This window comes from Vombatus ursinus, unplaced genomic scaffold (genome assembly GCF_900497805.2).
Source record: "Vombatus ursinus unplaced genomic scaffold, bare-nosed wombat genome assembly UNPS02014779.1, whole genome shotgun sequence".
Classification (NCBI taxonomy): Eukaryota; Metazoa; Chordata; class Mammalia; order Diprotodontia; family Vombatidae; genus Vombatus; species Vombatus ursinus.
This window is the reverse complement of record NW_020954557.1, coordinates 56,162,688-56,186,465: the sequence shown is the minus strand read 5'-3', so window position 1 is coordinate 56,186,465 and position 23,778 is coordinate 56,162,688. Positions and strand designations below refer to the sequence as shown.

Here is a 23,778-nt window from a genome sequence, read left to right as displayed (position 1 = left end):
TATTTGTTATTCATTATTGTTGTTGTTATTAAATCTGATGGTTCAAATAATCAATCCTTTAATTAAAAAAAATTATACAAATATTCCCAGGTAAAAGAAGTTCCCTAAGCAGTTCATGAAAATAAGGGTAAGTCAAAGGACCCTGAAAGGAAATTAAAGGTAATTGACAAGTGGGTTGTCTGAGGTCTTAGGCCTGCCCCACCGAAGTCTTAGAAATCACTTTTGTAAGCTCTTCTTGCCCGAAAGGCCCAAAGCTGGGTCATAAATCAATACAGTGGGGCCAAACTCAAACTACTCCAGGTCTGCTTCTCCACTCACAACAGTTCCAGCGGATATTGTAGAAGTGTTTGAGGTTATCTCATACCTGCCCAGTTCCACCAGTGTCCTGGTGTCGTCTGACCAGGTTGCCAATAGCAAAGGTGGCCAAGATAATGACCATCAGCTTCACAGCCCTGCACATTCTTCATTTTGATAGCAATGCTGAGGAGGCACCATCGAAACTGCAAAATAAATCCAGCCCTTATTGCTGGTCCACTTAGCTGACTAGGGCCTGCCCACAGCAGCTGGCAGAGGCCCACCTGGCCATTTGCAGTCTTGGAAATAGGGGAGGGCATGTGGAGCAGAATGAATATGCAGACCAAGGTGGGGGCGGGGGACTCCTGTGCCTAAAAGCTGAGGTTTGTGACCCTGGCCACCTATATTATTGGTGGCTAGGAGTAAAAGGGTAGAGTATTGTGGGCCAGGATATTGGTACAACTGGGCAGATATGAGTTAACATTCACATACACACATAAACATACCCCACTGACACCCCAGGAAACCTCCCGGCCAATAGTTTTCAATTTCCTTAACAATGGCGTCTCCTTTTTTTTACTTTAACAAACTGCCTTGGGAACAGCTTTTACCTAGGGGCATTTGTATGTATTTTTATCAAAGATATTCATTATTTAAGGTCTGTGGCCCTAAGTGATCCTTTGCACCAGACCATGAACCATTATTGGGACCTCAGGAAACAATGTTCCCTAAGTCTGTCACATCTGGTGCTCTGATTTTGACTTTTAGAAGTTTTAATGAGTTCGTTCAAAAAACTGACAAACTCAAAACTCACACAACTCCATCTCTGGATGTAAAACCTCTGGTTTTTCATTATGTCTCATCCTTATTTACAGAAAGGAATATGAAGGACTTTGTCGAGGGATAAAGACTACAGAATTCTGCCCTTGTCCTTAAATAACATGTTGATACAAAGATACAAATCCCAGTTCCCTTCACTAGTGTTTAGTCTAGCCTTTGATAATTATAACATCCAGAGTGGCCCGAAGTTAAAGAAAAATATTCTTTTCTTTTCTCTTTGTTATTACTTCTTGTTAAATTTAGGGGGGCATCTTATAGAGACAGTTGGTTATGCAAAAGTTAAAGGAACAAAAGTAATTCCTCCTCCCTAACCATAAAAAGGCTAAATAAATCATGGAGGCCATCTCCGGTCATCCTGATCTACATCTCACCACTGGACCCACATGGCTCTGGAGGAGAAAGTGAGTTTGGTGACTTTGCACAGCCCTCCCTCACTGAAATCCAATTCACTTGCAAGTCATGGCATCACCTCCCTGATGTCATGGTCCACTTTGAGAACAAAGGACAAACAACAACAAGAAGAAGATAAATCCCAGAGATCTCAGAGGTTATCTAGTTTAGTTCATACCTGGACAAAAATAACTTCTACAATATCACCCACAAATGGGCATGCAGTGTTTGATTTAAGACCTTCAGTAAAGGAGACACTACTACTGGATGGAGGGGATAAAATGCTGGATGCATTGTCAAGAAAACCTGAATTAGAATTCTATCTTTGACACAGTAATTATGTGACTGTTACAAGGCTGATGCTAGCCCCCGAGGAGACCCAGTGATACATCTCATACATGCAAAACACCAATATATCAAGTAAAGAACAAAAGCCTAGAATGGATAAATATTAACTTGTATAAAATATCTAGAGTATACTGAGACAGGCTTGGAAGAAATCAGAGTTAAGTCAGAAATTTAGATCATGAGTAAAATAAACGGCAACTACACACATTTTGCTAAAATGTTACTCCTGAGCCTTAAAGTCCTTTGTCTATTGAATTATAACTGTCTCTATAGAAGGGCTAGCCTCTGGGCTCTGAGAAATTTGTAGATAAATATTTCACAGAGTCCAACCAAGGTCATGGGACAGGACCTAATAAATCTATAGTCAAGCATGTTTCTAGTCAGACTTCATCCTCCCTCCCTTCTCTCTCCACCTACTCAACCAAATTCAGGGCTTAATGTCTACTTCAAAGTCTACTTCTAAAACCTTGCTTACCTACCAAATACTACCCCAGAGCTACTGAGAAGCAAGGAAAACTGAAGGAACATTCTTAGTACACATCAGAGATGGAGATGATTGTGTGAACAAGGGTAATTTGAGAAACCAGTGCTAATGCATGTACGTATAGGAGCTGATCTGATGCCACAGGATGCACAGTGGAGGTCCAATATACTGCATCCTCTAAACCAGCCCTCTCAAGGCTTTGGTCAAGCTAATAATAATACCCTTCAATAAACCTCTAGGTGTGGAATATATTTGTTCTCGGGCAATTTATTTCCTTAAAGAGACTGTACTGTTAAATATAGTAAATCAAGGAGGGTTGGGAGGAGGGAAGTATTTGATCGATTTTCTTTTACATTTTAAGAAATTATTCTAGACCCAAAATGGTACTAATTTAATGATCGTGGGCAAGTCTGACACATAATAAGCACTTAATAAATGCTAGCTGACTTACTGACCTCTTTCAAGCTCAGTTTTCTGATCTGTAAAATGGAGATATTTACAGTATTTATCTCACAGGGTTATTTGTGACTCAAAAAAAAAATTAATGTAAAGTACTTTACAAATCTTAAAATGGTATATGCAAGTGTCAGCTATTATCTCCTGAGACACGTTCCATTTTTTAAAAAACAGATTTAAGTCACACAAAGAATTTTTTCCCCTTAAATAAAGTAAAAATCTACTTCTCTGCAACTTCTACTCTCTGCCAAAGAGAACAAGATTTATCCTTCTTTCATCTTAAAAGGGCTTTTATGATAGCCCTTTAAATACCCGAAGATAGGTGCCATCTTTCCCTCCAGGCTTTGCCTTCCTCTGTTACTCATTCAATTGTTCCTTTAAAGCACTACTCAGGTGACATGCTCTCCAATCATTTCATCACCATAATTGCCTTCCCTGGAATACAGTCTGTATTGTCAACATCCTTTCTAAAACATCACTCCTGAAACTGAACAAAATACTCGGTATGTGATCTGACCATGGCAGAATATGGACAGTAGGGATGCTAACCACCTTTATTCTGGATACTGACTGGGGCAGGTAGGTGGTACAGAGGATAGAGTATTGAGCTTGGAATCAAGATGACCTGAATTCAAATCCAGTGTCAGATAATTATTAATTGTGTGACCTGGGACAAGTCACTTAACCTCTGTTTTCATTTTAATAAACATTTATTAAGCACCTCCTATGTGCCAAGCACTGGGCGTACAAAAAGAGGCAAAAGACAGTCCCTGCTTCAAGGAGCTTATAATCTAAAGGGGGAGACAACATGCAAACAAATATATACTATACAAAGCAAGCTACATCCTGGATAAATAGGAAACAATTAAAAGAGGGAAAGCACTAGAATTAAGAAGGGTTAGGGAAGACTTCCTGCAGAAGGTGGGATTTTAGTTGGGACTTAAAGGAAGCCAGGGAAGTCAATAGTCAGAGAGCAGGAGGGAGAACATTCCAGGCATAGGGGACAGCCAGAGGAAATGACCAGAGCTGAGCTGTAAAATGGGGATAATGATAGCACCTACCATGCAGGGTTGTTGTGAGAAGCAAATGAAATAATATTTGTAAAGCCTGGCACAGAGAAGGCACTTTGCTGGTTTCCTTCCTGCCTTCTTAATACAGACCAGTATAATGGTAAGCTTAAATATAGTCTTGCACTAGCAATTTTGGCTGCCATGACACACTTGACTTATTTTTAACTACCCTTCTCTCCAGGATTTTTTTTTAAAACTATTACAGCATCTCATATCCCAATCCTGTACTTGTGCAGGGGAGGGTGTATGGGGTATTTAGGGAAGATAAGCACCTCTGGTGTGAGGCTTGCCAAGGCCTTTTCAGGGTTGTTCATCTACCCATCACCCAGCTCTCACTTGTGGCACCAAGAAGCTGTAGCACGCAAAGCAGCCACAACCGTCTTGACAGAAGAGCTAAACCACACTGAGGGTAACCAATAGGTCTCAAACCTGTCTGAGTTAGGGGGATGTCTACCCCAAAACATATGAAGACTTCCCCTGGCAGAATGGGTGGATGAGAACAATTTGTTCCAAATACCATAAAAGAGGCTAAAGCAGGTACTGTGGAGTCCTTAGAGCTTGGTCAGACATCCAAGATGCTAAAGTCATCCACTGGATCCCAGGCCATTGTCAGCCATCTTGATTTTCATCTTGCCACTGGACTTTGATGACTCAGGAAGAAAAAGTGTCAACGCTGCCTCACTTAAATTCAATTCAGACATGAGTCAAGATGTCACCTTGTAATGTCATTGGTCTTGAAAAATGAAGGACAAACAACAATAATATCTTGTATAGGAACAAAGGTGTTTTATTCTACTGATCCTATTTATCCCTATTAAATTTAGTCTTATTCAATTTAGGCTATTATTCTAGCCTGAGTAGGTCTCCTTGGATCCTAAGCCCTGTTGTTGTTGTTTCATTTCAGTGGTATCCTGCTCTTTGTAACCCCATATATGGGGTTTTCTTGCCAAAGTTTACCATTTCCTTCTCTAGGTCATTTTACAGATGAGGAACTCTGACAAATAAGGTTAAGTGCTTTGCCCAGGGTCACACAGCTAGTAAATATCTGAGGCTGAATTTGAACTCATAAAGATGAGTCTTCCTGATTCCAAGCCCAGGGCTCTACCTACTGTGCCACCTAGCTGCCCAAACTCTGTGATCCATTCCAGACTAATGACATCTGCAAATCTGATAAGGATGACAACATACTATCTACGCTTTCATTCAAATCATTGATAACAGTGTTGAAGAGCATGGGATCAAGGCACTCCTGAGTCATTTTTCTTCCTCCAAGTTGACATTGACACCTTAATGATCACTCTTTGAGTCCGGTCAGTTAGTCAAGTCCAAATTCAGCTCATTGCACTATTGGTATGTAGATATCATATAATTTATAATCAACCAAGTCAACTATAATTTTAAGTCTAATTTATATCAACTAATATTCTAATCTAATTCTCTTTAGTTATGAAGACCTGACCTTTACATAGTTTTTAATGGCTTTTTATCAATCAATTACAAATGATATAACACAAACATGCAATTATCTGCTAAAACTGTTCTCCCCCCAAAAATACATTATTTTGTATAAGATACCATGCACAATATGAAATGCTGTAATAGTTTTTAAAATGTTATTTCAAATGAATCAAAATTAATTTGATTTGAATCATCAAATGAATGAATTATTCATCAATAATCAACTGTAAATCTTAAAATACCACACAAATTATAGGCAACTTCATAATTGCTATTTTTCTTTACACCTAAAATTACCATGAATGGTTTAAGTTCAATAGCTTTAAAATCTTTTCAAATATCCCCAGTTTGTTTTAATAACTTAAATAAGATATACATATTATTGATCAGAGAAAAGAAAGTTTGTTTCATTCCTTTAAAGCAATGGAATCAAACTCAAACAGAAAGAAAGGGAGGCACTAAATTATACATAAGGACCCCTGCAGGTCATATATCGACTTAAAACACCACATATTAACACTGTGTTCTACTGCATTTTTATTTAGTTTTTTAAATATTTCCCAATTACATTTTAATCTAGTTCCAGCCACTCCAAAGTGTTGCTGGCCTATTTCTGCTTTAAAGTATGATTTTATTTTTTTAAATGATCAGAAAAGCATGTATGCCAAAATGATTTGCCTTTTTTTTGATTGGTTCTTGATCTCCTCTATACCTAAGAAGATGGTTATTACTCATTGTGTAAGATTAGACTCTGTGAAGTGTTCATAATATTAGATACTACTGTGTTACCTGAAACCAGAGAAGAGTCTGCAAATGATGATTCCAATTCATCACTTTCAACAGTTAGGCTATCATTTTCGTGCTCTTGACGATCCGATAAAGAAATAAGTGTCTCTTCGATGACATGACCATCCTTTGGGGATAATTTCTCAATGCCATTTTCCTTAATCTCTGTTTTTTGAGCAAAAACATTAAAATGCAAATGATATTTCAAGACAAGTTGCTTTTTGTAGACAACATATAAATTTCTATCTCTAACAGAAACATTTCTATTAAGTAACATTTCTGTTTAAAATTGAAGTTTAGTTTAAAATGCTTGTCTTTTACTCAATTTACAAAAGCTAGGATCATGTATTTTAACCTTATAAAATATTTATCCTCCATAACATCCCACTCAAGTTCCTCCTTGTGGCATGGATTGATCCTGGGTTTCAAAAGGCTTTATCACTGTAGCTCATGTTCTGGAAGCTGCTACTAAGCTAGAAAGGTTTCAAGTAGGGTGGTGGTAATAGCCTATTTCTGCCTTCCAAGACTAGCCTAGCTAAGTACAGTGAGACTCATCACCACTGGGTGTGGTAAAACTTAGTGGCATTGTTTGAACCTAACCTTGCCTGGCTGAGAAACCAGACCTGTTTCCTAGAGATCAGATTTATTTAACGTAAAACTCAGGATGTAAATTATATTGTCTAGAAACCCAATCAGATCTGAAGACTGATGGATGGAACATGAGGAGTTTCCTCTTGCTATACTTCTTAAGGAATCTGTGTGTCTTATCTGGAAACTGCCCCCATGCTGGCCAGTCAGCTATTGTTTCCTCGCTCCTTTGTTTGAATCTTATATAATATGTAATTTATGGACCCTGGGTGGGGGGGAGCACCCTTTTTTTGCTCTCCTCTCTAGCCAGACAACTTAATAAACTTCTTTCTAAATGATTTAAGTTCTTAGTTTTGTTCCCTGCTGCATTATGTGGTGGACAGTTTGTGTTGAATTCTTTGGACACTGCAATCAATGAAATGATGAAAAATACAAAATAGCCCTCAATCCAGTGTGACTCACTTCCACTTGAATAGCAATCAGGAGAGAATGGTGCTAAATTGGGCAAAGAGTGCCAAAAACCATGCCATTTCTTGGATCATATCCAATGTCCTGGTATTCTAAATCTGAGATCTTGTCCAGGGACAACAACTTGACAGAGTACTAGAGTAAATGTATCATAAATATTGACATTCTCATTACCAATGAAACCAGAAGACAAAAGTACATTCCAGCTGAATGGAAGGATGGCTTCCTGGGTTTTCTTGAAGAGACAAATACAGGAGCTGCTAACAAAGTTGGTTTTATTGTATATCCAAAGGCAACAAGAAATATCATTTCATGGGACATTTTATCATCTTATATTTCAATGTTCACAACAGGCATTTGCAAAAAGAGCACCATTAAAATAATTGCAGTTTGTGCATTAGTATTTTTTATAGACAATAAGAAATCAGAGGCATTCTACAAAAATTCCATAGGAACCTCCAAATTTAGTCAACATCTACTTTAATGCTCAGTTACTTCAATGCCAATGCAGGCATAGGAAATGACAGCAAAAAATGTTGGGAAACATGGTTCAAGGGTAAGAAACAAGAAGCAAAAGGTGTGTAGAACATAAAGAATCCTTGTACCTACGTATCATTAGCAGTTTCTTCAAGAAAAGAGTCCAGAATGCAAGATAACTGAGATACCACATTTGAATTCTAACATTATAGTCCATTACAGTAACATGAGGCCGTAACTGAGGAAATAGAATCTTATTAAAGGAAACAAAAATGGAAGAGGAGGCTGGCCAAACTAAGATACTCAGAGTTGCACTGTTCTAGAAGCAGCATAATTCCGAAAATGTTGGGGAAGTAAATTCTCAAAGGGTTCCAAAAGATGATTCCAATTCATCACTTTCAGCCACTGAGAAGGTTATGAAGTTCCATGTGTGAGAAACAAAAAAGATCAGGTTGGCTGGACCTTATTAAGTGGGAAGAGGTATATATTTAATAAAGCCAGAAAGATAGGATGGAGTCATTATAAAGTGTTTTAAAAGCCAAGAAGCATAGTTTGTATTTTATCTGACAAGTCATAGGGAACCACTGGAATTGATTGATTATAGGATTGATATAATTGGATCTGTATTTAAAGAAAATCACTCTGATAGTTCTATAAACCATGCATTGGAGTAGGGATAGACGAGACAAGGAGACCGATTTGGAGTTTACTGTAATAAATAAACCAGGAAAGAAGTGATAAGGACCTGAACTAATTTGGTGGCTGTATGAGTAGATAGAAGGAACAGATTGAGAGATGTTATGTATGTAGAAATGGCAAAATTGAGTAAGTAATTAGATATATTGAGTGAGGGAGAATGAGGTGTGAAACATAACTGAGATTAGGAACCTGGCAAAATGCAAGAATAGTGATGCCCTCAACAGAACTAGGGAAATTAGGTAGAGGGGTAGGTTTGGGTGTGAAAGATAATAAATTTGATTTGATGTCACCAGCACAAGAACAACTGAAAACAAGAGGATCAAAATGAATTTGAGATGTCACCAGGACATCCAGTGAGAAATGTCCAATCAGAGAGGTGGAGGCTGGCTGATTTTTTGAGCTTTGAGTGTGAGCTGCAATAGCCTACCTTAATTAGCTGTCTGGGTTGCCTAAGGAGGGCCAAACAGTCCTAGGTTGGAAACAGAAGAGGTCAAAGCTGCTTTTCTAATCAATGGTGGTCTTGGGCTTCAGAGTAGCCCTCGAACTTTCCACTTGGGTGAGATGGGAGACCCAGTCTTAAGTTTAGGGTGTGTATGTGTTTTAAGGAAATGTCCTCTAGGCAGTTAGTGATGCGGTACTGGAGTTCAGGAGAGAGAGCAGCAATTCACATCTGTGAGGTACCTAAATAGAGGGGATAATTAAAACTACAGTAGCTGATGAGGTCATCAAGAGGAAAAATGTAAATAGAGAAGTGAAGAAGGCCTAGGACAGATCCTCACTGTTAAGAGACATGATATAAGAAGCCAGCAACAAAAACTGAGAAGAAGCAATTAGGCAGGGAGAAGATGTGGCACAAAATTCCAAAGAGAAGATCTGGTAAGAGGGGACAGTCAATAATGTTGCAACAAATGCATCAGAGGTCAAGGAAGACAAGAACTTAGAAAGGAACATTAGATCTGGCAAATGAGAGATCACTAGTACTTTCAGAGAAAGGTGTTTCAGTTTAGCAATTAGTCTGGGGTCAGACTGCAAAGATCTCTTGTGACTATATCAAAATTACACAATACTCTTTGAAATATTTAATAGCTGTTTGTTAAAAAAAATCTCTGGATATGAATATCAAGCATGATATGAATTGGGAGAAAGATGCTCACTGGAGATTTTTGCCATTTGTTGTCAAAGGTGTCAGAAGTTTAATCTAAATACAAGTGGTGTTCCTTATAGATGGGGAAATCCTTTTATTTTCTGTTGAAATTGTGCTGATGTCATCAAGCTTCAGAAGATTGTGGAGCCTTCTAAATGACCTCCAAAATCACTCAAGAGAATTGATCTAGCCATCTACTCAGGAAAAACCCAAGTGGAGAAAAAGAAATTTTTGCCCTGATTAGAACATGCTACTGAATAGACAACACACAGAGCTGGTCCATTGATACAAAATTTTAAAAGAACCTATAAATGGAAAATGAAATGGAAATAGAATAGAATACTAGGGAGATAATTGTCCAGAATGCCTTTGGAAATTTTTAAACAACCCCAATCTTTCAATGCTTTCAATGACCCCAATCTTCTTTCAATGATGTTGGATAAGGGAAAGTTATAAACTGCCATAGCCTCCAAAGAATTAAAGTTGTTGGTCACCCAAAGGATAATAAACAGATATCTGTGGTGGGCATGAGTAGGCTGCAACATTCAACCTACCAAAAAACTGTACAAGAGAAGAATTGCAAAGGATACCATCAGAAAGATGTATAATGGAAAATTAGATGAGTCATATAGCAAGATCCAGGTATACTTAAATGAAAAGTTCATGTGACCTAATCATATCCATGCAATGTCAAATGATTTGAAGAAAGATTTCCCAACATGTTGGGTGGTACCTCTGTGAAAGATTTAAGAAGGAAAATGGACAGGATGCAGGAAGTATATAAAGTTGCGTTGGGTTGCTACCATACTGTTGAAGGCAGCATGTATGTCAATGCAAAGATCCATCAAAGTATATAAGTAACAGTATTTATATTTTTAATAGGGATGTCCTTCATTAATGCCTTACTACAGTGTCTCATTATAGCATGGGGTAATCTCATGTTCTTAAAGGTTATGGCAAACCTCTAGCTCTGATAAGTCTTACCAAGATGGTGAGGCTTGTTGCATTGACCTATTGAATACATGTCTTGTCCAAGGATCAACATAGCTAAGTTTGTAGCAGAACATCACCATAAATTTGATCACTCAGTGATTATCTATTTATTATTTGACTGCTAATTCATGGAAATGTGGAGAAGCTGTGATCTGCCTCCACAGGACCGATAAAATTATGGAATTATATATATATATATGTATATGTATATGTGTATATATATGTTTGTATTACATATATACATATATATAATCACTAATAGATATGTAAACAACCAAAGGGTATGTAAGATCATATGAGGAAAAGTTTAAAAGCAAAGTGAATTATCAATTTTCACCCATGTTATTTATCTATAATATAAGCATTATCACACACCTTTGTTAGTTTGTGTGACTACATAGTATTCACTGTTCCTACAAGACAAAGTCAGCAAAATTTTTGTTTATATTTCTAAAATGTAAACATATTAGACAAAAAGAATACTGGAATGGGCAATGAATACTTCTAGAAGTAGTCTAAGAAAGTGGTAAGTAGTGAGAAAGCCTAAGTTCAAGGTACAACTCTGCCATGCAGTGTTTATATGACCTCGGCAAAATCATTTCCCTTTGATGAACCCATTTCCTTACCTGTAACCTGTGAATAACTTTCTCTGTTTACCTAACAAGATTTTTATGAGGATAGAATGAGATGATATCTTTAAATATATCTTTAAGATATTTTTAAATGAGACGATATCTTTAAATTGATGAGGCACTATACAAATGTCATCTATTATTTTCACCATGTGCCTAAATTTATTTTAATCAATGATTTCTCCCCATAGTAAATACAATGGAAGTAAGATATTTTCCTTCTCTATTACCTCCAGCATGAGACCTTTTTCTATAAGTACAGATTATAACTTAAAGTCCATAAGACCTTCTTATCCTGTGTGATTCTCATACATGTCCTTCCATGAATTTATCATTGTGGATCCATCCAATGCTTATTGTAAATTTCTAAGGGGGAGGAAAGATGCTAACAATTCCCAGAAACTGGAATTATGCTTTCATCATATGACTGACCACCACCACCTGCTTTTCCAGTTATAAATGTCCCTAATTATAACTTTTTTGTCATTTCTTACAAGAAAGTCACCATTGGTAATATGAGTATTTATTCCTGCCATGTATCTTTTTATGATCCTTTGGGTCATCTGCAATTTTGGTTCTTCACACAGTGCAGTGTCCTATAATTTGCACTCACACAGCCTCACAAGTAAAATATTAAGCATACGGATTTGGGGTACAAAGGAGCATCTCAAGATCATTGAAAGTAATTTTGGGTTTCTCAAATGTAATCCAGCTTGCTCTCATCTTCCTATTCAATCATGGATCAAAGTCATTGTTCATTTTAATTGTGTCCTGTGGCACCAACTCAACACACTGCTCACATACTTGCATGCCACAATTTAGGAACCAAATAGTCTTTATCCAGTTAGTTTGTTTCTTTTAACTAGGCTGATTTCTCTTAATATAGCTCACTGAAAAAGGGCCTCATGTTCTAGGGTAATGAACACAATGTCATTCATGATGAGCAGGAACATTCAAAGAACTTAATCAACTATAGAGAATTCCTTTTCCATGTAGACTTTTCCCAGGATATCCTGCTTGACATTGGTGAATACCTTTGGTAGGCCTCTATCTCCCTGTTTCCTGCCTTCTTTGATATGGGTCATTTAAAGATCTCTAAACAAAATTGTTTCTGTGGTTGCACCGATCAAGGAATTTTGTAGGATCACAACATGAATATGTGAAACATCTTATTGTTGAAGAAGAGTATTAAGGCTGACTTTTGACTTAGGCTGAGGCTGAGGCTGAGTGGGGTTGAGACTAAGTCTGACTACCAACTCAAACTTTTTTTGGGGGGCAATTGACAACCAATAAGCACATTAGGTTGTTTCTCTTTTTCTCTAAACCTTCTAGTTAACTGTATAACCACGAAGGAATAGTCTGAATTATCTACAGAAGCCTGCTTGTTCCCATCTAATCTATCAAGGATACTTTCAATTTATTAGAGGAGAAAGGAAGCAACAAGATCAATGATACAAGTGGAGAGATCGGCTGCCATTTCATCAACAGAGACTGAAGTAAACGAGGTCAGAATTGGGGATGATATCAAGAGATTTGGTTACATAGGACAGAGGGAAAAAATGAACGACCTCTCTTTTCTCAATAAAGTATGAGGTGAATTTTGCTTACAAAGCAGAGGGAATAGAGATCTGGGGAAGTTAGAAGGGAGAAGAGAAGGTCTGGAATAGCTGCCCATGGGTTGTGAAATAAAGAATCAATTAAGAAAGAGTAAAGCATTGCCTTTAAGTAGTGATGGCAAAGTTGAGATTAGATATACTTGTAGTGTACCCAGTCTGCATGGTTGCATGACTTCACTCAGCATTGATTATAATTTTCATTCAGTAGCCTATGAGAAACGTAAAAGGCAGATGGTGGGTGGGGGATGAGAGAGTAAAGGGCAGTGTAATATTGAACTGATAAATAAAATGATAGTGTAATATTGAACTGATTAACTACAGTCAAGATTAAGAAGGGAGGAAAGTAAGGCTAGAGCAGACAATAGATATTCTTCATTCATTGAGGTCTTCAGCATGGCTCATTAATCAAACTCTTTTGAGTGGTAGTGAATCTCAATAAGGAGTCTGTCTAAGGTTCTTGGGCTTGGTGTAAACATCGGAGTGTTACCCGCAAACAGGTATGTAAGGAAAAATTCAGGCATCTATGGGAACTCCCTCTTCCATTTTGACTCAGCCAAATATCCTCCGTGGCATTGGAGAATACTTCTGATAAGCAGATATGTCTCCTAGTTTTATGTCTAATTGGATATTGATAATCAGAGTATTATTGAATAAAGGTATATCTCTAATATCATCTTTCAAAGGAACTTATAATAACATATACTTGGGACATATATACAGGACAATAATATATATTCCTTTTCAGAGGAGAGCCTTTAAGGTCACATTTTCCTTACCAAGTAAAATGCTTTTTTCATGGGATAGAGAATGGATCAGTGGTTTCATTCATAAAGGGAACTCTTGGAAGAGAAAATTCACTAAAGGTGCAAGTCAGTACCTTTTTTGCAATTTATAGTCTTAGAGATGTGCCTACCCCTAGAGCACTAAGAAGTTATGTGACTTGCCTAGGTACACAACATATATATCTTAGAAATGGGTCTTAAGCTTAGGTCTTCCAAGATCTGAGGTTAGCTCTCTATCCACTATGCCTTGGCTACCACTGCTTTTCAAAAATCAATTTTTTAAAAAAGTGCTATCTTATACATTCTGTATCTTTAAGTCAATTGTGAACTTGTGAAGAGGTAGTCTGCTATAGAATATAATTTATTAAAGCCTGCCTGTTGTCCTCTTAATATCTTCATGTAGAATATACTTAAATGTGTAGGGCATTCTATCAAGGTTTTCCAGAAATGAAGAAGTAGGAATGTGGATGAGTAGTTATAAATGGCCTCACAATCATCTTTTTTTAAAGTAGTAATAGCATCTATGATTTTTTTTCCTAATTGTATACCTTTGGCTTTTGCTGGAGCATTGATCTGTCAGTCCTTTCAGATTTGTGCTTTCCTTACCATAGATTTCTTTTGTGTCTTTTTATCCAGTCCAGCAGCTTTTCCTGTCTTTACCTTCTTTAGTAGCATTTCCACTTATCATAAGATTATAGTATTTAGGGCTAGAAGGAACTTGAGAGATTATCAAGTTCAATTACCTCATTTTACATAGTTAATCTAGTTGTGCACTAGACCTGGAGGCAGGAAGACCTGAGTTTAAAATCCAGCCTCAAACACTTACTAGCTATATGATCTTGGGCAAGTCACTTAACTGGTGTGCCTCAGTATCCTCAACTGTAAAATGGGGATTATAAAAACACCTACTTCGAAGGGTTGTTATGAGGCTCAAATGAGATATTTATAAAAAGTATTTAGCGCAGTGCCTAGCATATAGTAGGTGCTATATAATTGCTCATCCCCTTCCTCATCTGAACAAAAATGTCTATCATGCACAAGGCATTGTGCTAGATTCTGGGGGATACCAAGGCCAAAATGCCCTCAAGGATCTTACATTGTGGGGCCAGAAGAGGGAAGATAAAAGAGTACACAGAAAACATAAAGTATATACAAAGTAATTAATTTTAAAAGGTAGAGAGCATCAACAACAGAGGGGACAAGGAAAGGCCTCACGTAGGAGACAGCATCTAACTGGACCATTTAAAGAAGTTAGGAATTCTAAGGGGAGTAAATGAAGAGAGGTTGCATTACTGACATAGGGGGGTAACTGTTCAAAAGACACAGAGGGCAGTGACATGTCATACATGGGGGAAGCTAGGAGACCTAGTCTGCGTACATGAAATAAAAAGGGAAAGTTTAGTGGAAAGAGGATGTCATATTTTATTCCAGGGGCAGTAGGGAGCCATTGAAGGTTTCTGAGCTCTTGGGAATCCTTAAAAAAACAAAACAAAACAAAACACAATAAAAAACTTTCACTTTACTCTGCCATCTCCTCAAGCTATCATCCTGTATCTTTCTTCCCTTGGTCAAATTCTGAGAAAAGGTAACTTTTATTTCTACCTCTCCTTTATTGCCTCTAACTCACTTATTTTTTTATTATTAAACAATTTTCCCCTCCCTGCCACCTACCCTCCTCAAAAAAAGAGAAAGAAAGAAAATTCTTATAACAAATAAGCACAGTTAAGCAAAATAAATTTCTTATATTGACCTTGTGCTAAAATGTGTCTCATTTGACTTTTGTCAAATTTGACTCATTTGTCCGTCACCTTTCTGTTGATCCTCTGAAATCATGATTGATAATTAAATTGATCAGATTTTTTCAGTCTTTCAAAATCATTTGTTATTTATAATGTTAATATATAGTATAAATTGTTCTGGTTCTGCTCACTGCACTCTACATTAAGTCCACACAAATCTTCCCAGATTTCTCTGAAACCATCTTTCTCCATTTCTTCCAACATGATAGTATTCCATTACATTCATATACAGCAATTTGTTCAGCCTTTCCCTCAATTGATGGGTACTCCTTTAGTTTCCAGGTTTTTTTGCCACAGAAGAAAGAACTGCTTTATATATTGTTGTCAATTTCCCATTTATTTCTCAACTCTTTGCTGTAAGACTTCTTGCCTCCCTACTCAAGTGAAATTTCTCAGTCTAGTTACTAATGATAAATAGGCAAAACAAAATCCAAAACCTTTCCTCAGTCCACATCCTTCTTGACCTATAAGATGACACAATTCTTAAAAACCCCCTCCTCATGAAGACTCTTTTTCCTGAATGTTCACGCTGCCACACTTTCCTAGCTCTCTTCATTCCTGTCTGTCTGCTCCTTCTCAATCTCCTTTGTTGTTTTATCACTCACATCCTGCCCCTTAAACTGGGATGGAACCACACAGCTCTGTCCTTACTCTTCTCTTTTCTCTTTACCCTCACTAGGTTATTTCATCAGTTCCCATGGTTTCAGTTATCATTTCTATGCATTTAACTCCTATATCTATATATCCAGTCCTAATTATTTTCCTGAGCTGGAATTCTACCTAACTCCCTGATGTCCCTTAAGTATCTTAAACTCAACATGTCAAACCAGAACTCCTTTCTTTCAAGTTTCCTTATTTCTGTTGAAAACACTACCATTCCTCTAATCAGCCCAGTTTTCAACCTCAGGTGATTTTCTTCTCTTCCATCTTCCTCATCCCCAATATTTAAAATGTTGCCAAGACTTACTCATTCCAGCTCAACAATATAGTTAGTGCCTGTCTCATTCTCTCTACTTATATGGCTCAAATCTGAGATCAGGCCCTCAATAACTCTTACCTGGATTATTGCAACAGCCTCTTAATTGTTATCATTGCCTTGTCTCTCCCCTCTTAAATCCATCCTCCACATAGGTGTCAAAATAAACTTCCTAAGCCATAAATCTGACTATCTCACTCCTCTGATCAAGAAATATCATGGATTCCCTATTGCTTTGCTAAAGGCTGTTAAGAAGTCCCCTGAACTTGTCTTTATGAGTTGCCATATTTTCCAGAAACACTGGACCCAGAGCATGCAGGAGGCCCTGAATGAATCAAGGACAGAGCCCCTTCCCTCCAGCTGACATAATTTGTTCTTTACACCCTTAGCTAGATTCCCTGTGTTTCCTTGGGAGGGAAGGCAAGCACCAGTCAGTCTGTGCCAGACCAGGAAAATGCTTCTACAGGTGGGGTCTTTTGCAGATAAGCAGACCCTCCTCCTATCTTCATAGTCTAGCAGTTCCCAAGCAGTTTGCCTATTCCTCTGTGACCAGAGGGGTCTTGGCCTCTTTCCAGGCTTTACTGTACCTATCTCCTCCCATGCCACACCCCTTCCTGTTTTGTCCCCCTCCTTTACTGTCATAAATATGCAAACTTCTCTAAGGACTGTGAACTCTTTGGGTTCCACATGCATGTTCATTTCTCTTATAATAAACCCAGTTTTCACATAAGCCTTGTGATGTTGTGATTGCCTAGAAGTTGACAGCTTCTAGGATAAAATGCAAACCCTTCAGGTTAATATACCCTTTGTAATCTTGCTCCAACCTACCTTTGAAAGCCTATTTCATGTTATTCCGCTTTACACATTCTGTTTTCTAATCAAACTAATCTTTTCTGCCTCCATATTCCTGCATAGGCTAGGACACTTGTAAGGGCCAACTTCCCAGGCCTTGAATGCCTCAAATCCCCTTCATTCTCAGAATCCCCAGCTTTAATATTAAATCATGTGTAACCTCAGTCTTTCCTAATCACCCTTGTTCTTACTGTTATTTCAAATCATGTGTAACCTCAGTCTTTCCTAATCACCCTTGTTCTTACTGTTATTTCTCTCTTCAAATAATCTAATGCCTCTAATATAGGAAATTGATTCCAAATTTATAAGACTAAGAACCCAGGTGATAAATGGTCAAAGGATATGAAGACACATTTTTCAGAGGAAGAAATTCAAACTATCAATAGACATATTTAAAAAATGCTCTAAATCACTAATGATTAGAGAAATAAAAATTAAAGCAACTCTGAAGTTCTATCCTACACCTATCATATTGGCAAAGTTGTCAAAAAAAGGGAAATTGAAAAATGCTTGAAGGGCTGTAGGAAAACAGGTGCATCAGTGCATTGTTGGTGGAATACTAAATTTGTCTAGTCATTCTGGAAAGTTGTTTGGAGGGACAGCTAGGTGGCGCAGTAGATAGAGCACCGGCCCTGGATTCAGGAGGACCTGAGTTCAAATCCGGCCTCAGACACATAACATTTACTAGCTGTGTGACCCTGGGCAAGTCACTTAACCCCATTGCCTAGCCCCGCCCCCAAAAAGTTATTTGGAACCATACCTTAAGAGCTATTAAAATGTGCAAAGCCTTTGACTCAGTTATACCACAGAGCAAAGAAAAAGGAAGAGGATGCATTTGTACAAAAATATTTATAACAATTCTTTTTGTGTTGGAAATTAAGGCGCTCTCCATCAATTTGGTAACTACTATTGTTTTGTAAAAAATGAGGAGGGAGAGGAGAGATGAAGGAAAAGAGGAGGGAAGGGAGAAGAAAGGGAGAGGGGGAAAAGGAGGGAGGGGGAGGAGTTGGAGAAAATAGCAGCATTCCCCAACTTCTGCTCAAATTGTCCATTTGCGTGCCCAGAGGGCAGCTACTACTATGCTCAGATAACACGATAACATGCTAAAAGCCAGTTAATAGAAAACATTCTCTTAAAACCTGGTTCACTCCTTCCCATAAATACACACAGCATCCATGGGAGGAGTAGACTTAAACTTTGACCATAATAATACTGAGGCATTCATGTAAGAAGTATGTGTGACAAAGGTTTCACTCACAACACCTGCTCTGGAAGTCCTTCTCTCTGTGTAGAGATGTCATGCAGAAACTTTTAATGAAGGAATTATTTCCAAATCAACTTATCTTTTCACTCAGGCTATCATCTACTTTTCCTGCTCTAAGGTAAATCTTTTTTTAAATAAATAAAATATTTTTTATTGTATTATATTATATTTATATTGTATTTTATAATCTATTATTCTGTTCTACTTATATATTTATAATATTTTATATTGTATTATATTATATTTTGGTTTTGTATAATGATCACTTGTCAACAATATCCTTCCCTACAATATCTTGCCCAGAGGTTATCTAGTCCAATTCCTTCATTTAAAAGATGAAGCTAGGGGCAGCTAGGTGGTGCAGTGGATAGAGCACCAGCCCTAGAGTCAGGAGGAACTGAGTTCAAATTTGGCCTCAGATACTTGATATTACCAGCTGTGTGACCTTGGGCAAGTCACTTAACCTCATTGCCCAGCCAAAAAAATAGATGAAGCTGAGACCTAGGGAGGTTAAGTGGTGATATCTAAAATTCTTCCAGCCCTCAAAGACGCTATTCTAATATCTTAGATGCTTGGCACTATGTAAACACAAATTTTATTAAATGTTCAATGCTTTGGTAAGGTATCAAAATTTGTTTTCATTTGACATCTAAATAAAAAAAAGAAATAACCTTCATTGTCTTCCAAGCAGTTAATGCCTGTGAGGTCTTCAACAAGCTGAACATATGTAGCTTCACGAAGAATACTCAGAAATTTAGAAAACCAATCTTCTTTTTGCACTATTCTGCTTAGCAGTTCCCTGACAGCACGTTCATTTCCATAATTTTCATCAAGATGAACAACCTAGTTCAAAGAGAAGAATAGAATTAAAGAATCTAAAACTTCTTAACAAATCCAAAATTATGTTAATAATTACCAGAAAAAAGTTTGTAATTAGTCACAAATATAAATAAAGACTCAGATTAGGACAAAGAAATTAGGATGTTGCTACCTAGCAAAGAGACAGCTCTTACCACCAAAAGCAATGGTTTCCAAACTTTAGGGAGTAACACTCTCCCTTTTTAAATAAAGGAATGATTGAATAAGTGTAATAATAAGTAAGTGCAATAAATGAGTGAAATCATCACTTAATTCATTTTTCTTAAAATAACATATGAATATTTCCTTAGTCAATATTTTGCTTAAAGTTAAGAACATTAGAAATTTATAATACAAATTATTATATGTACAATAAAAGATATAAAATGCATAATTTCTGCAATCCACTTACTGTAATATGACCAAAGATTTAGAAACAAAAGGGATCTTTGAAGTCATCTAGTTCAACTCCTTCATTTTACAGTTAACTTAAGAGGCTCAGTTGTCCAAGTCAAAGTAGGTAATAAGAGGCAAAGCCAGGCTTTGAACTCGGGTCCCTCTTATCCAAATCTAGCATGCTTTCCAATACATCATGCTGCATCCCAAAGAGGACAGTGAAAACACGATAGTAATAGGCACCCTTTAACCTTCCCTCCACTGCCACTCAAATTTTTTAAATCTTACAGGTATCTGGGGTTAGGGGTGAAGGAAAGGCTATTATACCATTTAATCAAGCTCTTTGATACTATTTACAGTTTTTTTTATTTTAATAAATATGATAATCATTGCTACCTTTACATAGTGCTTTAAGGTGTGCAAAGTGCTTTACACATGCCATCTTATTTTGTCCTGACAACAACCCTGAGAGGTAAGTGTTATTATTATCCCCATTTCACAGATGAGGAAACAGATGAGGCCGAAAAAGGTTATATAACTTGCCCAGGGTGACGCAGTTTTTAAATATCTGAGAGAGAAGTCAGATCTTCTGACTCCAAGAACAACTCTCTATCTGCTACACTGCCTACAAGCTTAATCTATTCTCTTAAACAGTACATAAAAGATGACTTTTTTTCCTACCATTTATCATTTTCTAGCTTGATGCTTTTAAAATCTCTTTTTTATATTACTAACTCCCTGAAATTCCCTCTGTAAATTCCTTGTTCCCTCGTATTTATATCACATGTACTACTATCTGCTGATTTAAGAGATAATTGATAAAGATGTTCATTATCACCAGAATGTACACCTTCTCTTAACCTAAGACATTCCCATCTTTCATTTACACTGCCCTTTAATCACTTTTCAATCACTCTGATAGAGCTCATACACAAGCAAATCAGAAAGTATTTCTCTAATAAGAATGAATAATTATAATGAATATCTTATTAAAAGTCTAGTCTATTACTTTTCATTCTACTTTTAATCTGCTAATATGATTTTAAAAAGCAATCACATTTGTGATTTTTTTGTCTTCCCTGAATCCATAAGACTGAGCCTCAAAATACTATTATTCCTTAAAGATTTTGTTTTGTTTTAATATTCATATGAAACTCTTTATCCCATTTATATAACTTGGGCAGCCTAATCAATATCCTGGTAAATAAATCCTCCACTTCGGGTGTTGGCAAACTTATCAAATCCTTGGGAAGCAATAGTTCTACCTAATTATCTATTGAAAAGAGCCTAAAGAAATCTAATTTTCATATATATGTACATATACTTGAAATAAATATGCATACACATATGTATATACAAGTTGCCACTAAACTCCTGAAAAGTAATTGAAACCTGAAGATACAGTAGTTAAAAAAGCAAACAAAAACAAACAAAAAAACCTGAAAAATTGTCAAAGGATATAAGCAGGCAGTTTTCCAAAGAAGAAATGTCTAGGAAGCTACCAACAACCATTGGAAAGAATTCTCCTGACCACTACTTGTAAGATAAATGCAAATTTAAATAACTGGTTTTGCCTCACTACTAGCGAACTGGGGGGAAAATGAAAAGGATGAAAATTGTCAATGCTGGTTTTATGAGTTGGTAGGAACACTAAAAAACAAAACAAAACAATAACCAACTTTCGTATGGTGGCCAACATTTTGATGATGAGTTTTTTCTATCATTAGGTAGGTTGGTCCTCAAACAAGCAGCACTCAGTCCTTCTTAGGGCCTATACAAAGCTGATCTATGAGGCCTTACACTAATGTCCCATGCTAACATGAATCCAACATCACTTCCACACCACGTTGAGGTCTTGGAGTAAGGGTTCTATAAAGGACGCATGGCAAATGCTAATTAACTATAAAGCTTTGGTATTTATCAGGATCAAAGTTAAGGGGAAACTTAAGGAAGTTTATTTAGCCACAGTTGGGAAAGAGGTCAACAAGGTTATAGCATGGATTCAGTTGGGCATAGCCTCCTTGCCTCTATGTTGGCCATTTTGACACTCCAGATTATTCTCCTAAAGTTTTTGTACAGACGAGCTTATGATTATTAATATCTGGATTGCTTTTTTCAATAGTAATAACAATCTGTGATTGTTTTTAAAATTCCCTCCTCAGGATGTCCAGCAATTGGGAAATGGCTGAACAAATTGTCATATGTAACTGTGATGGAATATTATTGTGCTATAAGAAATGATGAGCAGGATGCTCTCAGAAAAACCTGGAAAGTCTTACTGAAGCTGATGCAAGTTAATGTACTGTGTACAAAGTAACAGCAATATTGTAAGATGATCAGCTGTGAATGACTTAGCCATTCTCAGCAATGTAATGATCCAAGACACCTCTGAAGGACTTATGATGAAAATGCTATCCATCCCCAAAGAAAGAACTGATGGTGTCTGAATACAGAATGAAGCATACTTTTTTTTAAACTTGTTTTATTTTTCTTGAGGTTTTTTTTTTGGTCTATGTTTTCTTTCACAACATGACTAATATGGAAACATATTTTGAATGACTACACATGTGTAACCTATATTGAATTGCTTGCCTTCTCAATGAAGCTGTGGGGAGAGAGGAAGAAAGAGAATTTAGAACTCAAAGTTCTAAAAATGAATGTTAAAATTGTTTTTACATATAATTGGGGGAAAATAAAATAACAAAAAAGAACTTATTACAAAGAAAGAAAGCCATATGAAAAAATTCTAGTGTTAATTAGTAAGAACTTTGGTACGGTCAAATTGAACTTTCTATTATAAATCTAGATTTTGGGGGTGAAATTTTGGCCACTTAAAAGTAATGAATAAAAATAAAAGTCGGTATATAAAATACAATCAAATTAAATTCCCTCCTCACTTCCTTTGTCTATTATAAATCTAGATTTGGGGGGTGAAATTTTGGCCACTTAAAAGTAATGAATAAAAATAAAAGTTGCTATATAAAATAAAACTAAATTAAATTCCCTCCTCACTTCCTTTGTTTAGCTTGGGAACTGACCCCTTGATGACCTTAAAATCATATCCCCTCCAGCCAGGATCTTTTTTGTGCACACTTGGTGCTGTCCTCTTCCATATGGGTTTTCTTTGTGCCATCTCTATTTCCTCATGTAGCACACTGGGGCTGGGACTGTGATATTCAGAACAAATGTAGTGGCCCCGTGGTCACTGAGGGAGAAAACCGTTATAGAAACTTTTACATATCTTTAACAGTTTTTGTTTCTTTGTTGTCCTTCCAGTTTCATCCTTTAATGGGTAGAGATTAATTAGGTACTTTGCCAAATTTCCTATGAAGGTGGAATATTTAAAGGATCAGAGTGTCACAGAGCTAGATCAAGAAGGGAACTCAGAAGCCATCTAGTAGTCTCTTTTTACCAATAAGGAAAGTGAGGCCCACATTATTTATAGATATAGATGATCAGAGAGGCGTAATTTGAACTCAAGTCCTCTGACTCCAGAGCCAGTAGTCTTTCTACTGTAGCTTGTTTTTTTCTATCCAGAGCATTTCACTGTTTCATGATGTAATGCTGCTTATATTTCGCTCTTCTATTCCATCAGATTATAAAGATGAGATTACATTCTAAACTGGCATTGCCCTTAGCTACCATGTCTCTGTGCTTGGTAACACTTCCTTGAGCTCTTCAATTTCTCCTTTATCTTCAGTAGAAGGATGCTGACTGAGAGAAATGTTATTTCTCTCCTGTATTTAAAAATCAATTATTGAATTAGGACCAAAGTTTTCCCCCTTTTCTACTTCCTCATTTAGAAATCAACCAGTGTGGAAACTCTTGGGCAAAGATTTACCCGGTGTGAGAGCTAATCAAACACAGTAAAGAAATTCAAGTTTAAGTGGATGGGTGGATTCCTGCTTACTGTATTTACTCAGACAGGTCTGGGAAAATGTGGATTCTCCCTTTTGTCAAACTGGAAATTGATAAATCTCAACCAAGATTTGGGTGCTCAGTGTGATATACCTCAAGACCCTCACTGGAATAAGCCCACCTCATTATAAAATTTATTCTCTCATTACTTTTTTTTTAATTTGGGCAAGGCAATTACGGTTAAGTGACT

The 23,778-nt window shown here is 36.9% G+C and overlaps 1 protein-coding gene across 2 annotated transcripts in view; it reads right to left on the bottom strand.

The window, feature by feature from the left end:
* IFIH1 (interferon induced with helicase C domain 1) overlaps positions 1–23,778 on the bottom strand; it is a 97,958-nt gene that overhangs the window by 69,415 nt on the left and 4,765 nt on the right. The window contains exons 2-3 of one of the 2 annotated variants that reach the window (XM_027866107.1): positions 19,088–19,259; positions 6,130–6,291 (exon numbers count right to left, since the gene is read on the bottom strand). In XM_027866107.1, coding sequence (XP_027721908.1) covers positions 6,130–6,291; positions 19,088–19,259 — 334 coding nt within the window. The remainder of the gene's footprint in view (positions 1–6,129; positions 6,292–19,087; positions 19,260–23,778) is intronic. The other variant, XM_027866108.1, reaches the window with a different exon arrangement.